This window comes from Gracilinanus agilis, chromosome 3 (assembly GCF_016433145.1).
Source record: "Gracilinanus agilis isolate LMUSP501 chromosome 3, AgileGrace, whole genome shotgun sequence".
NCBI classification, from domain to species: Eukaryota; Metazoa; Chordata; class Mammalia; order Didelphimorphia; family Didelphidae; genus Gracilinanus; species Gracilinanus agilis.
The window spans coordinates 627,499,218-627,512,546 of NC_058132.1; the positions used below are offsets into that span (position 1 = coordinate 627,499,218).

The 13,329-nt window shown below is 38.0% G+C and overlaps 1 protein-coding gene across 1 annotated transcript in view; it reads right to left on the reverse strand.

The window, feature by feature from the left end:
• The window catches only part of DNER (delta/notch like EGF repeat containing), a 226,749-nt gene that overhangs the window by 100,227 nt on the left and 113,193 nt on the right, over nt 1–13,329 (reverse strand). Inside the window, exon 7 of the mRNA XM_044669452.1 lies at nt 1,727–1,840. Within this exon, the coding sequence (XP_044525387.1) occupies nt 1,727–1,840 (114 nt within the window). The remainder of the gene's footprint in view (nt 1–1,726; nt 1,841–13,329) is intronic.

Genomic DNA, 13,329 nt, shown 5'->3' on the forward strand with positions numbered 1-13,329 from the left:
GGCTTCCCTGGTTTCCTTCAAGTCCAAGTTAAATCCTTCCTTCTAGAAGAGAATGTAAAGTCCCCCCCCCCCCCCCCGATCCATAGCCTATCCTGTGATGATTACCTACAATTTAATCCTGTCTACATGAATCATTACATGGTTGTCTGCATGGTATTTCCACATTAAACTAGGAGTTCTTTAAGAGGAAGGACTTTTTTTCTTTTCCTTTTTTGTCTTTCTTTGTAACCTCATTGTTTAGCACAGTGCCCAACATATAGTAGGTGCCTAATAAATGTTTCTAGACTGAATGAGCTAGGTAGTAAGAAGCAAAGCCAAGAGTTGTCCCTAAAAGTCTTGTGACTCCTAATCTCAATGCTCTTTCCAGTGCCAAGGACTTGTGGCTTTCTTGGTATCTATTCGAGGGAATAGTCTCTATAAATGTTGCTGAGCTCCAGAACTTAGAACCTGTCCTTTCTCACCTCTACCTCATAGAATATCTGGCTTCTTTCACATCTCACCTCAAAAACCATCCTTTGTAGGGCATCTTTCCCAGGTCTCCCTGATCCCCTGGGTTCCCATTTTCTACCAGTGCTAGTGGCTTTCCCCCCAAGGTTCTCTTCTAGCTACTCTGTATTTATCTCATATACACCTATTCTTATTTATAGTAGTTGTCCCCTAGACAATAAGTTCCCAGAGGTTAGGGACTAATGTTATTTTATTTTTGAATTTTTAGGATTTTTAAATTTTTTACCTTTTCTTTGTATTCTCTAGTGCCTGGCACTTATGTAGGAGAAATTAAATAATTAAGTAGGAGATTAATAAGTGCTAGTTGATTAAGAGTTATTTGGGGCACTGAGTGCTTAAGTATATTTAAGCACCATTATATAGTAAGTGTATGCAGAAGTGGGACTTGAACCCTCTTCTAGAACCCAAGACTGACTCCCTATCTGCAACACTCTCTTTCTAATTTGCCACCCAATATGAGACCTGCTTCCCCACATCAGTGGGCTATTACAGCAAATCAGTAGCACACATACTCTTTTGTTTGGGGGAGGCTTTCATTTTAACTGCAGATTGCTCAATTGATGATATGTATCAGGAATAAACAAACACATAGAAAATGTAAATCATTCAAAACGGAAATGGGAAGAATTTAGTTCTTTAGAATTCATAAGTGCTCAATTAATAACACTGGATTGGCAGAACTGACTTTCCAGGTAAAACTTCTAGCTAAAGACAATTGAAGCAAGAAAAATATTCAACAAGAAAAACAGGTCTGGAATTGGGGAGAGCCAGGAATCAATCAGGCAAATCTAATTTGATAGGGCTCCATAATTGATTTACAAAATGAAAAGAGTTCAATCAACAGATGAAGTTTTAAAGGGGACAAATAAAAAAAATAATTGAGGTGACTTTTAGCCACTAAAGTCTTTCCATTAAAAGTTTTTTTTAAAAAAAATCAATTTCATTGTTCGTGCCCAATGGCTTTCAATGCATTTTTAAAATAAAAGTACCTCACTAGAGCATTTCTAATACCAAAAAGACAAACAACTTAAATTCTTCTACCATGTAGATGGGAATAAGGATCTATACACCTTTTCTATCAAGAACATAAAACAAAAAAAAAATCCCATACTCACAATCTTTTTAAAAGCCTTAAAAATAGAAAAGTAATAGCATTACTTCTAAATGTTGATTATATTATTAACAGAAAAGGTATTGTTTGAATAATGATGCTATTTACCTTCTGGACATTGGCAGCTGAATCCACTGAGATCTGAATTGCATGTTGCTCCATTTTTGCACGGTTCTAAAATGCAGTAATCTACCACCGACTGGCAAAGCTCACCAGTGTAACCTGAAATACGGAGTCAATTTTTCACATTAGAAAAACAAGCTAATTTCTCCAAAAAACATGATGTTTGTCATCGACACATTCACATTAGCTTCCATTATTTTAATAAAATGACATTACAATTCCAAAACACCTTTTTGGTCTCTTTATATATTTAAAACAATCTGAATATTTCTTCATCTATAAAATATGTTTAAGGGAGAAAGGTGAACTACATATTTCTGACATTCCTTCTACGTATAATAATCTAAGCAACATGATGTGGTGGGAAGAGCCCTGGAATCAATCTCTGGCTTCCAATCTTGTTTCTCATGCTTACTACTTGTGTGACTATGGACAAGGCATGTCTTTGTATGCCTCAGTTTCCCCAACTAAAAAATAAAGGATTTTGACCCAAAGACCTCTATCTAAAGTTACATTCATAGCAAATGTCATCACAAATAGTGTCTAGCACAAATTATATACTCTAGTCTCACTCTTTCAGGCCTGCTATATTGTCCTTCAGAGTCCCAAAGTTTCAAGTATCTCCCTTCTTTAGTGTCATCAGCTTGAGCACCCACCAGTGATACTCCACCATTTATTTGGGGCCATTAGTCACTAAACATCAATTAGCTTTTATAAAAGGACGTTTGGTTCAAAGATACAGAAAGAATATCAAAACAGTCCCTTTCCCTCCCCCTTTGGCGGGCATATTCTCCATCTTGGTCTCAGAGGAAGGGAGGCTAATGGAGCTCATTTCCCACATAGCATCCTCTTCACCAAATTTACATCCAGAGGATGTATTGCAGCAGGATGATTTCTTATCTCAGTTATTACCAGGTAGACAGTTCAAAGACCCCTCCTGAAGGTCACTACTTAGTTTTTGAAGCATTGTTTTCATGTCAACTGTAAACCTGGACTCTGGAATGACAGGATGTTGAGGAGCCCTCTGGATCTTTTAAACACAAATTTGTAGTCTCTGCTCTTTTTCCGTAGTTGCCAAGTTCTCTTAAGAGTGCTAAAACAAAGAGGAATCTGAATGATCTTTCTGAATGATTTTATAGGCAGAGTTTCTTCTTCACTACAGTAAGCTGAGTAGAACCAGTTATAGTGTATATCCATCTGCTCTGGTCTTACCAAGACATTTCCTTTTCTCATCATCACAATTACCCTGGAAGCAGCTCCCAAGCATCCTCTGCATGGAGTGGTACTATCTCAGGTGGTCTATGTGTCAGACAAATATTATAAGAGTCACTATCCCAAGACCCACGGAATCAAAAATGCCAGCATGGGAGGAGATTTCATAGCTATTCCAGTTCAACTCCAATGTTGTAGAGATGAAAAAAATAAAGGCACGAGGCAGCAAGTCAAGCACTAAATATCACTCAACCTCTCTATGCCACACCACCAACTCAACTCCAATAATTCTCTGTGAAGCAGACTTGCTATTGTCACATTGACTGATAGTAATATTTTAATTTTGCAGGCATGCATGATATGTAGGGACTGAAATCTCTCTCAGCACCTGCATAAGCACAAAAGGCTTCCAATGAAATTCAAATTGGTTGTGAATTTGGCAACACAGTGCTCCTAGGGGACTTTCAATAAGACTAGCCTTTCGGAATTATTTGTGTTGAATGACTATCATTAGTCCTTGGTCCTGGGCCTTGCAAAGAATGGCTGATTTCAGATGAAAGCTGTGGGGAGCTATTCACCAGAGTTGCAAATTCCTGCCAAACTAGTTACAAGCTACAGATTGCAAATGGAGCACTAGTTGTCTAGAGTCCCCACTCTTCCTTCCTCACATGTCTGAATGCTATCCGACAAAGTCTAAATAATTAAAGAGATCTGAAAAAGATGTACTCCCCCCCCAAAAAAAAGGCTCAGTTTCCATGTAAAAATCCAAACCTCAGAAGGAAAGAATTAATTGTGTTCAAGCTTAAGTCTGCCACTGCTGCTGCTGTTGGCTCTTTGGGCAGAGTTTCATTTGCAAGTGAAAGTGGTACATTCAGAGAATAAGAGCTGGTGAAATAGTGGTCTAGGCTCCCTCTTGTATGTGAGACTCAAGACCCAATTTGTACAGCACCCGGGTATACTGAGGAAATTTGAGGGAAAAGAAACAGGGCTCTAGAGTCTCTTCTTACATCAGAAAATATTATTCACCTGTTTGTTCTATATTCATCAGGAAAGAAACAATTTCCTTCCTTAAGCTTACAAACCAAAAAGACATGCAGTCGCCTGGGACAAACCATCAATTGTTGCTAGGCTGCGACAACCTGAAATTGTAAATAAATCTCTCAGGCTCTCACAGACATACTCATTTCATTCTCTGAATGTTCATCTTCAGCACCTGGTCTGGTGCTTGGCAAGTAGCTCGTGCTTAATAAATGTTTGTTGATTGGCTGGCTGATGGATTAGTGCTCTACAAAGGGAAATGGTGGCATTATAGGGCATAAGCTCCTGATTTTTAAAAAATGGAATCTTAGCTTGCTAGACACAGTGGGAGCATCAAGCCATATGGATTGGTGAATTATGATGTCATGGAAAGTACATTTTAATGACGGTGATGATGATGATGATGATGATGCGTTCTGAAGACAATGATGACAGCAGGTACATAAGCCTCTAATAAGGTTGTAGATTAAGTTGAAAGGGACCGTGGAAGCCATCTACTCCCATAGCTTCATTTTACAGATGAGAAAACAAAGGCACAGAGATCAAAGGTCCAGAATCATGGATTCAGAATGGAAAAGGACCTTGGAGACCACTAGTCCTACCCTTCCTTTTGCAGATGTGGAAAGTGAGATTTCAGAGAGACTAAAAGGACCGTAGGGCCATAGATTTGGACCTGGGAGAAATCTAAGAGACCACATAGTCCATTTTACAATGAATAAAACTGAGGCCCAGGGAGGCTAAATAACTTGCCTAACTGCCACATAGCCAGTAAGCAAGCAAATAAGGATTTAAATCCATGTTCTGATCTTGAATTCCTTCTACCACACCAAGCTGCCCTCTTATGTCTCTAAATTGGGTAAGGATTGGGATTAGAATGGATACAGGTCAAAACTCTATCTTGCCCAGAAACAGGAAGAATTGGGTGAGGGGAAATGCTAGTAAAGACAAATTTCAACTATGCAGGGCTAGATAGTTGAAACAATGAGCTGGAGAAAGCCAGTGACAGAAGGCAAACCAGAAGCTTTCGGTGGTACAGTGCTTAAATACCAGGTTTGGTGTTAAGAAGACCTAAGTTCAAATTCTGTCTCAGACACTTACTATGAAACCTTGGGCACATCATTTAAATTCTTAGACTCAGTTTCCTGAACCATAAAAATGGGGAAAATAACAGTACCTTCTTGAAATTAGATCATATGTGCAATGTGTTATGGAAATGCTACCTATTGTTTTTATTATCATTATTAGAAAGAATCAGAAGACCTGAGGCAAGGGAAAGCTGACAAGAGACAAGTTCTATGTTTTCAGGCTCCAAGAGTTCAGGCAATTTAAACAAGCAAAGTGGATGTAAGCTGTCACAGTCAAGGCTGCACAGATGCACATAAATGGGAAACTTGGCTCCATTTGCCCCAACTCCTACTAACTGAGGAATCTCTCTGCCACTGATGCTCTCTTTAGTTTCAATGGAAGCTACAAAGCAATAAACCCAGTCACTGTCAGAGTACTCTCTGGAAATCCTGCCTCTATTCATCCCCAAGGGATTTGTAAGGCATTGGATACCATCTTGGGAACTTCCTTGGCTCAAAGGACGATGAGGCAGTATAACCTACAAAGTAGGATTTGAGGTTCTTGATTCTGAAATAAATACTGAAACTTTGTTGTCGCTGTTGTTCAGATGTTTCCATTACATCTGACTCTTCTTGATCCCCTTTTGGGGTTTTCTTGGCAAAGATATTGGAGTGGTTTGCCATTTCCTTCTCCAATTCTTTTGACAGCTGAGGAAACAAAGGCAAACATGGAGAAGTGGCTTATCCAGAGTCACTCAGCTAATAAGTGTCTGAGGCCAGATTTGAACTCAGCAAGATGAGTCTTCCTGACTCCTGACCCAGCAAATAAAGAAAAAGGTCCAGCATCAACAATCTCTCAGGGTTGTCATGAGGATTACAAAAGTGCTTTAGAAAGGCTAAGGTGCTCTAAGAATGGAAAATGTTATCATTAACCAATAACTGATGCTGTGGCAGCCAAGAGGTCCTCATCTGCACTTCTCTCCCTTATAGAATCATGTCAAGTGGCCAAGTCATTTTCCATGGTCTGGAATAGGTTTCTAGTTAGCATATTCAATTATGTCATCCCTACTTGCTCTTTTCCCTTTGATAAACTAAGGGCTGCTGAGCTGGGAGTCAGCAGGGAATCATATATCTTGGGAGACTAGTTTTCCTTGCTCTAAACCCCAGGCAGTCATTTTCCTAATCAGCTGAAGGTATGACATCTCATCACTGACACTAATACAAACTTTTTTAATCTTTTTTTCTGGAAATTTAGTACATGAACTTTTCACCATCAGGAATACATTTATTTTTTCCTTTTGCCTCTTTAAAATTTGGTCTGACCCTCCACAACTGTATAAAATAGCCTCTCATCCATATTCCATACCTTAAATAATATTAATAATATCAACTAACCTATATAATGCTTATGATGTGCCAGGCAATGCACTAAACACTTTACAATTATTACCTCATCTGAGTCTTACAATATCCCTGCAAGCTAGGTGCTATTTTTTCCCCTTTTACAGATGAGTAAACTGAAGCACACAGAGGTTAAGTGACCTCCCCAGTGAGTATCATTTAAACTCAGCTCTTCCTGATTCCAGGGCCAGTGCTTTATCCATTGTGCCTCTAGCTTTATCTAATATGTGAAGACAGTTCTCATCGAGTAGAACTATTACCTCCTATGATCTAGGCATGATATTGCTGAATCCAAAATAGCATTATCTTTTGAAACAAATATACCACCTTGTTGTTTTATATTGCTCTTGGAATCAAATTAGATGTCCAAGGTTGTTGTTTTTTTCCTTTTAACTGGTCTTAATCCAATTCTCTTTCATCCTAAACTTGTGCAATTGATTTTTTAAAGTTCAGGAGTTCATATTTATCTTTATTAAATTTCATTTTCTTGGCTTCCCTTTCTCCATCTGTAAAGAAAAGAGCTAAGATTGGAGAACAGCTATAGTCCATCCTTTCTCTGTATCTAGGATGCTATGATCTCTAAGGTCCTTCCACACTCTAAATCCTATATAATGTAGAATAAAGTACAAAGGTCTTTGACAAGTCACTAAAGATCTCTCTTCTGGTTTCTCTCAGTCCCCTGATTAACAATCTTGGGGTACAAGTGTCCAACCAGCCACAATTCTCATTAGCCATACCAATATTCAGCCAGTCTACTTTTTTAAAGCTATTTTCTATCATACTTACCCAGAGTCTTTTCCCATAAGTTGTACTTCTTCACTCTCTATATCCAGAATCCCTCTAAATGCACAACATTCTGCATAGCACTGGCAAATACCATTAGCAAAGATTCATCTCTGTTTTTTATACCTTATTTGATAATGATTATCAGACACCAGCTGAACCTCCTTATCTTTATTGCTTGTTTCTATCAAAGAATCTTCTATAGAACTAGCCTGTCCATGGGAGATAACTTGTTAAAGAAGAGTCCTGAAAGCTATAATTGGTTCTACTAAGTCAAGTGGTTTTTGTAATCAACAGAGAAGTATAGAATTATCTATCTAACATTATCTACAACTCCCAACTGGATGGCCAAGAAGGTGTAGTCTGCTATGCAGAAAATCACTTAAAAAATCTTTCTATTCTCCCTCATATTTTCACCAAAAATGCTCTCAATATATAGATAGGCAAATTTCACCCAAAAAATGCTTCTATATATGAGTTAATAGGTAAATAGTGTGAATATTACTTATATATATTTTAGTTGACTTTTGGGGGGGGGAGGTACATATCCCTTGAGACAAATGCTGCAAAAAGGACAAAAATCTGGACCCAGAATAGTAAAGATCAGATTTTAGGTTTAGAGCTGGAGTCCATAAAGTCCATAAAGATTAAGTGACTTGTTCAAGGTCACACACTGGTAAATGTCTGTGGAAGAACTCAAACTCAGGCCTGATTCCAAATCTAGCATTTTATTCTTTTCACTAAGCTTCTCTATTATATTTGGGGAATAGGGCTGTGCCTTCTTCCTTTTTTTTCAAACCTTTGCCTTCCATTTTAGAATTAATGCTATGTATTGGTTCCAAGGCAAAAGAGCAATAAGGGATAGATCATTGGTGGGGAGAGGAAGGTGTCACACAGCTAGAAGTCTCTGAAGTCAGGTTTGAACCCAGGTTTGAACCCAGAACTGCCCATCTCTAGGCCTGGTTCTCAATCCACTAAGCCACCTATCTGTCCTTTGACCTATGTTTTCGATGAACCCAAGTTGCTCCCTGTCACCAAAGGCCATACAACTCTTCTTAAATACTATACTTCTTCTGGGAATGCTACATAGCTATGAATCATACAATATTGTCATCTCATCAGAAGCAAAATGGCGGATGGCCCAAAAGACAATGTCAAGGTACAGAATAGTTATAGCTAGCTTATAGCATGTCTCAAAGTAAATCTAGGTTGCAAAATAAGGGCAGGTAGAACTGAAAACAGTGGACTAGTGCTGGAATAAGACTAAAGTTAGCAGGAGGATAACCTACATGTACACTGGCATCAATGAAGCATTAAAAGATACAAAGGAAAGTCTTCATTACATTATGCAAAAGAGCAATGGGAGACTGTGGACAAGAAGCACCCAAGCTGAGGAAAGTAAAGATCAAAGATAAAATATCTGGAAGAAAAACTTCCTGATACAACTATCTAAAGGAAATTATTTTTTTGCAAAGAAGGGCTTTGTTGTTCCCTATCCATTTAGGAATTTTCTGGTCTTTGGGAAGTAAAGACTTCTGTCACTGATTATACGGTTCAAAAAAACTTAGAGAACTAGATGATACAAGGAAGGAAGGAGGGAAGGAAGGAAGGAAGGAAGGAAGGAAGGAAGGAAGGAAGGAAGGAAGGAAGGAAACAAAATAAAACAAAGCAAAACAAAACAAAAGGAGGATCTTTCAAAATCAGGGTCTTAGAAATTTTTGGCTTGATAATCATTGGGGCAATGAAAAGAACACTGGATTTGGAGTCAGAAGACCTAAGTTCAAATTCTGCTTCTGCCACTTTTCCTTGTATGACATGGAGAAAAACCATTTAGTCTCTTACCTTTAATTTCCTCGTCTAAATACAAGAATATTAGGCCAAATGGCCTCCAAATCCTTTGTGACTAAGATTTTCAAGACAAACTATCCAGACACACACTGGTCTTTCTCTGAATATCCAGCCAGAGAACAGAAAGCATTTCATTTAGTATATTATCACACGGGGGTAAAGACTAGATGTTAAGTGGATTCAGGCATAATTCTCAGTTGAGTTCTAATCTTAAGAACTACATCAAAGTAAAGAGGAAAATTTCCATCTTTTCATTCAACATTCACTGAGCACCTGCTTTGTACATTGGTCTTTGTTAGCATCCCTAACTCACCATAGAGACTATGGAAAGGATCTTTCTTACCATGAAAAAGATTATAATCAAAAACAAGAATATACAAAAAGCAATGCGAAAATGATTAAATGTCAAAATGAATAAGCCAGAGAACAAGAGATTTCTGAAAATGAAAATGGAGAGATCAAGATGGCCAGGGATGATTCAGAAACATTTCATAGTTCTTCAAAAATCTATATAGAAGGTAGAGAGAAAATACCGTGGGGAGAAGGCACAACATAACCAAAAGCTTGGAAGTAAGAATAAACATGGCATATTCACATGTCAAAGGATACCAGTTTTGCTGAAGTAGAAGTCTCCTATGGGAAATAAGACTAGAAAGGTAGTGATCTAGATTTTGTTGGACCGTGAGTGCTAGATTATGGGTTTAAATAGAATTTTCATTCATTCATTTATTCATTCATGTAGAAGAGGCATTAGACTTGTTCTGCTGAATTTAAGAGCAGAATGGGTAGAAGTTTCCTGTAGTCATATTTAGACTTGGTATCTGGGTGGGGTGGGGAGAATCCTAACAATTAGAGGGCTATCCCAAAGCATAATGGGCTGCCATTAAAATGTAAATGTTAGAGGGGATGTGACAAATTTGGGACATTAATGCATTGCTGGTGGAGTTGTGAATTGATCCAATCATTCTGGATGGCAATTTGGAATTATGCTCAAAGGGCTTTAAAAGGCTATCTGCCTTTTGATCCAGCTTGCTTGTATTATACCCCAAAGAGATAATAAGGAAAAAGACTTGTACAAAAAATATAGCCATGCTCTTTGTGGTGGCAAAAAATTGGAAAATGAGGGAATGTCCTTCAATTGGGAAATGGCTGAACAAATTATGGTATCTGTTGGTGATGAAATAATACTATTGTTCTCAAAGGAATAATGAACTGGAGGAATTCCATGTGAACTGAAATGACCTCCAGGAACTGATGCACAGTGAAAGGAGCAGATCCAGGAGAACGTTGTACACAGAGACTAATACACTGTGGTATAATCAAACATAATGGACTTCTCTACTAGCAGCAATGTAAGGATCCAGAGCAAGGTTGAGGGACTTATGAGAAAGAAAACTAACCACATTCAGAGGAAGAACTGTGAGAGGAGAAACACAGAAGAAAAACAACTGCTTGAACATATGGGCTGATAGGGATATTATTGGGGATGTAGACACTAAATGATAACTCTAGTCCAAGTATCAATAATATGGAATTGGGTCTTGATCAGTGATATATGTAAAACCCAGTGGAATTATGCGTAGGCTAAGGGGGGTTAGAGGGGTTTGGGAGAGAGGGAAAGAACATGAAACGTAACTATGGGAAAATATAAAAAAAAATTTTAATTAAATAATTAAATATGTAGTTTATATTTGAGCTTGAAGATAATAGACAGCCCCTGGAGTTTGTTGAATAAAGTGTGGGGGAAGAGGGAGAAGAGATAGTTACATATGTAGTTTAAGATCAGTTTGATAGCAGAGAGAAGAATGACAGGATTAGCTCCATTAGTGATGACTGGCAGTGACTCTGCAACACAAATTTTAGAGTCTCCCTAGAGCACCAAAACTGCTAAATGACTTGTCTAGCATCATACAACCAAGATGTAACAGAATCATGATTTGAATTCAGGGCTTCCTGGAGAAGACAAAATACATAGCAACATAAAACAAAAATGGGGCAGGAGAAAAAGAATGAGGTATATTTTGGACATAACACGAGAATTTGCTTCCTTTGGATAAGCATGTTAAAATTTATTGCATATGTAAAACAAATCATATGCATTATATTATTGTTGTTAGATATCATGTATTAAAAAATAAATGGTAAAAAAATGACTGGGGAACCAGACTTCTCCATCTTTTATCAGAATACAAAAGTTTAACACTACCCTCTCTACAATAAGCTTCAATTATTAAATAACTCAAAATGAGCCACTACTTCCAAAGCAAGAGTTAATTAAAAAGGGGATTACAAGGGTATAGAGGGTGAGCAGGAGAACCCTGGGAAACTGGAAGTAAAAAGGAGACTAGAGACATAGAATCAACCTCATACATTCAATAAGCCACCCTAAGGAGGAAACAGAGCTATCACATCTAATCCACTGGAAGATTTACTCCTTGACTGAATTGTAAACTCCTATCTTTTGCCCCTTTTTGGAGCTCCAGAACTTAACATGGTGCCTGGTACCTAGCAGATGCTTCAAAAATGTTGACTGATTGATTGATGTGAAAAGATCAGGGGATAACTGGACAAAAATAATTTTGGCTTCTATCCTTTCTCTAATATATCTACTGCCTTGTATGTGTGTCCTGTTAATGGCACGCTGTAAATGGACTAACATCTACTTCATTGAAAATTGGCTAGTTTCTCCCCCAAAAGACAAGGAAACTGCCCCTAAAATTTAGTCGAAAAGTCCAACTGTTGGTGTTCCATCATAGTTGCCAAAGTCATAAAAAACCCAGTCCAGGATTCTGCCTGGTGGACCAGGAGACAGGAGCCCTGAATCCTTCAGGATCAATACTACATCCCTGCTAAATAACCACATTTTATGGCTCAAATAAACTTCTGTTTGTTAAATGAGAAGGTCTGGAAGTGTCTCATTGCATTCCAGTCCCAGACCTGACCATGAGCAGATGACCCTTACATAGCATGGTTTTATTTTCCAAACTGGTACAAGAGAGAAAACATTAGGATTCAATGTTGTTCCAAGCTATTCTTCATTATTAGGTTGTCTTACTAAAATATAAAGTGTTTTCCAAACTTTGAGGCATTAAGAAAATGTCAGCTATTTTTATTATTTGCACTTAATCCCATCTTCCTCCAACCTCCAATCTTCTCTTTCACTTACTCCCCAACTTAGCCTTTCTATTCCAAGCAGGCCAGAATCTTCTGCATTCCTGAAAAAAAGGTCATCTTTGTTCAAGATAGGCTCCAGATCTAGAAAATTCTTCCTACTACTTTGTCCTTCTATATGCATAGGACAAGGGGAAGCAGTGGAAAGAATGCTGGGCTTGCAATCAGGAGCATGGGTTTTAATCGACATTCTGATCTACACTGGTTGGATAACCACTTGAAGACCCCCTTAAGGGATCAGCAGATATAAAAACATGAAGACTAGAAAGGGTGGAAGACTTGTGGGTAATGATAAGTCATTCAGTTATACTGGAGTCATGGAAGCTAAGGCTGGAAAAGTAACCTAGAATCAGGCAGAGGAAGGTCTTGAAATGCCCTTGAAAAGAATTAAACCTTTATTGGTAGAGAATAAGAGCCCCATCGAAGATTTTTAGGTCAATTGTCTATCTAGCTCCTGGGAATCCACATGCTTAGATACAATGCCTGGCTTTGTGGATGCAACAAAACTTTTAAATAAAAACATGAAATTGAAATTTTTATAAGCCACAATAATATTTTGTCTGCTTGGCTTTACTAATCCAGAATTTTCTTCTTTATTCATAGAACATAGATCTCAGATCTGGAAAGACTTTTTGAGATTATTGAGTCCAAATCTCCTTCTTTTACAGAGGAGGAAACAAAGATTTGTTGTTTTTGAGGCATTTTTGGTTTGTGTCTGACTCTTCAGGACCCCACTTGAGGTTTTCTTGACAAAGATACTGGAGTGGTTTGCCATTTCCTTCTCCAGCTCATTTTACAGATGAGGAAACTGAGGCAAATAGGGTTACATGATTAGCCAGGGTCATCTGGCTAGTAAGTGTCTGAGGACAGATTTGAACTCGGGTCATCCTGACTCCAGGTCTAGCCCTTTATGCACTGAACCACCTATCAAGATGATATAGATCATAGGATAACTGTAGTAATATATTGCTAATTATAACTAACATTTCTGTATAGCACTTTAATCTCATTTTATCATCATCTGAGAGCTGGAAGGGATGTTAGATGTTATTAACTTTAGTCCCTTCATTT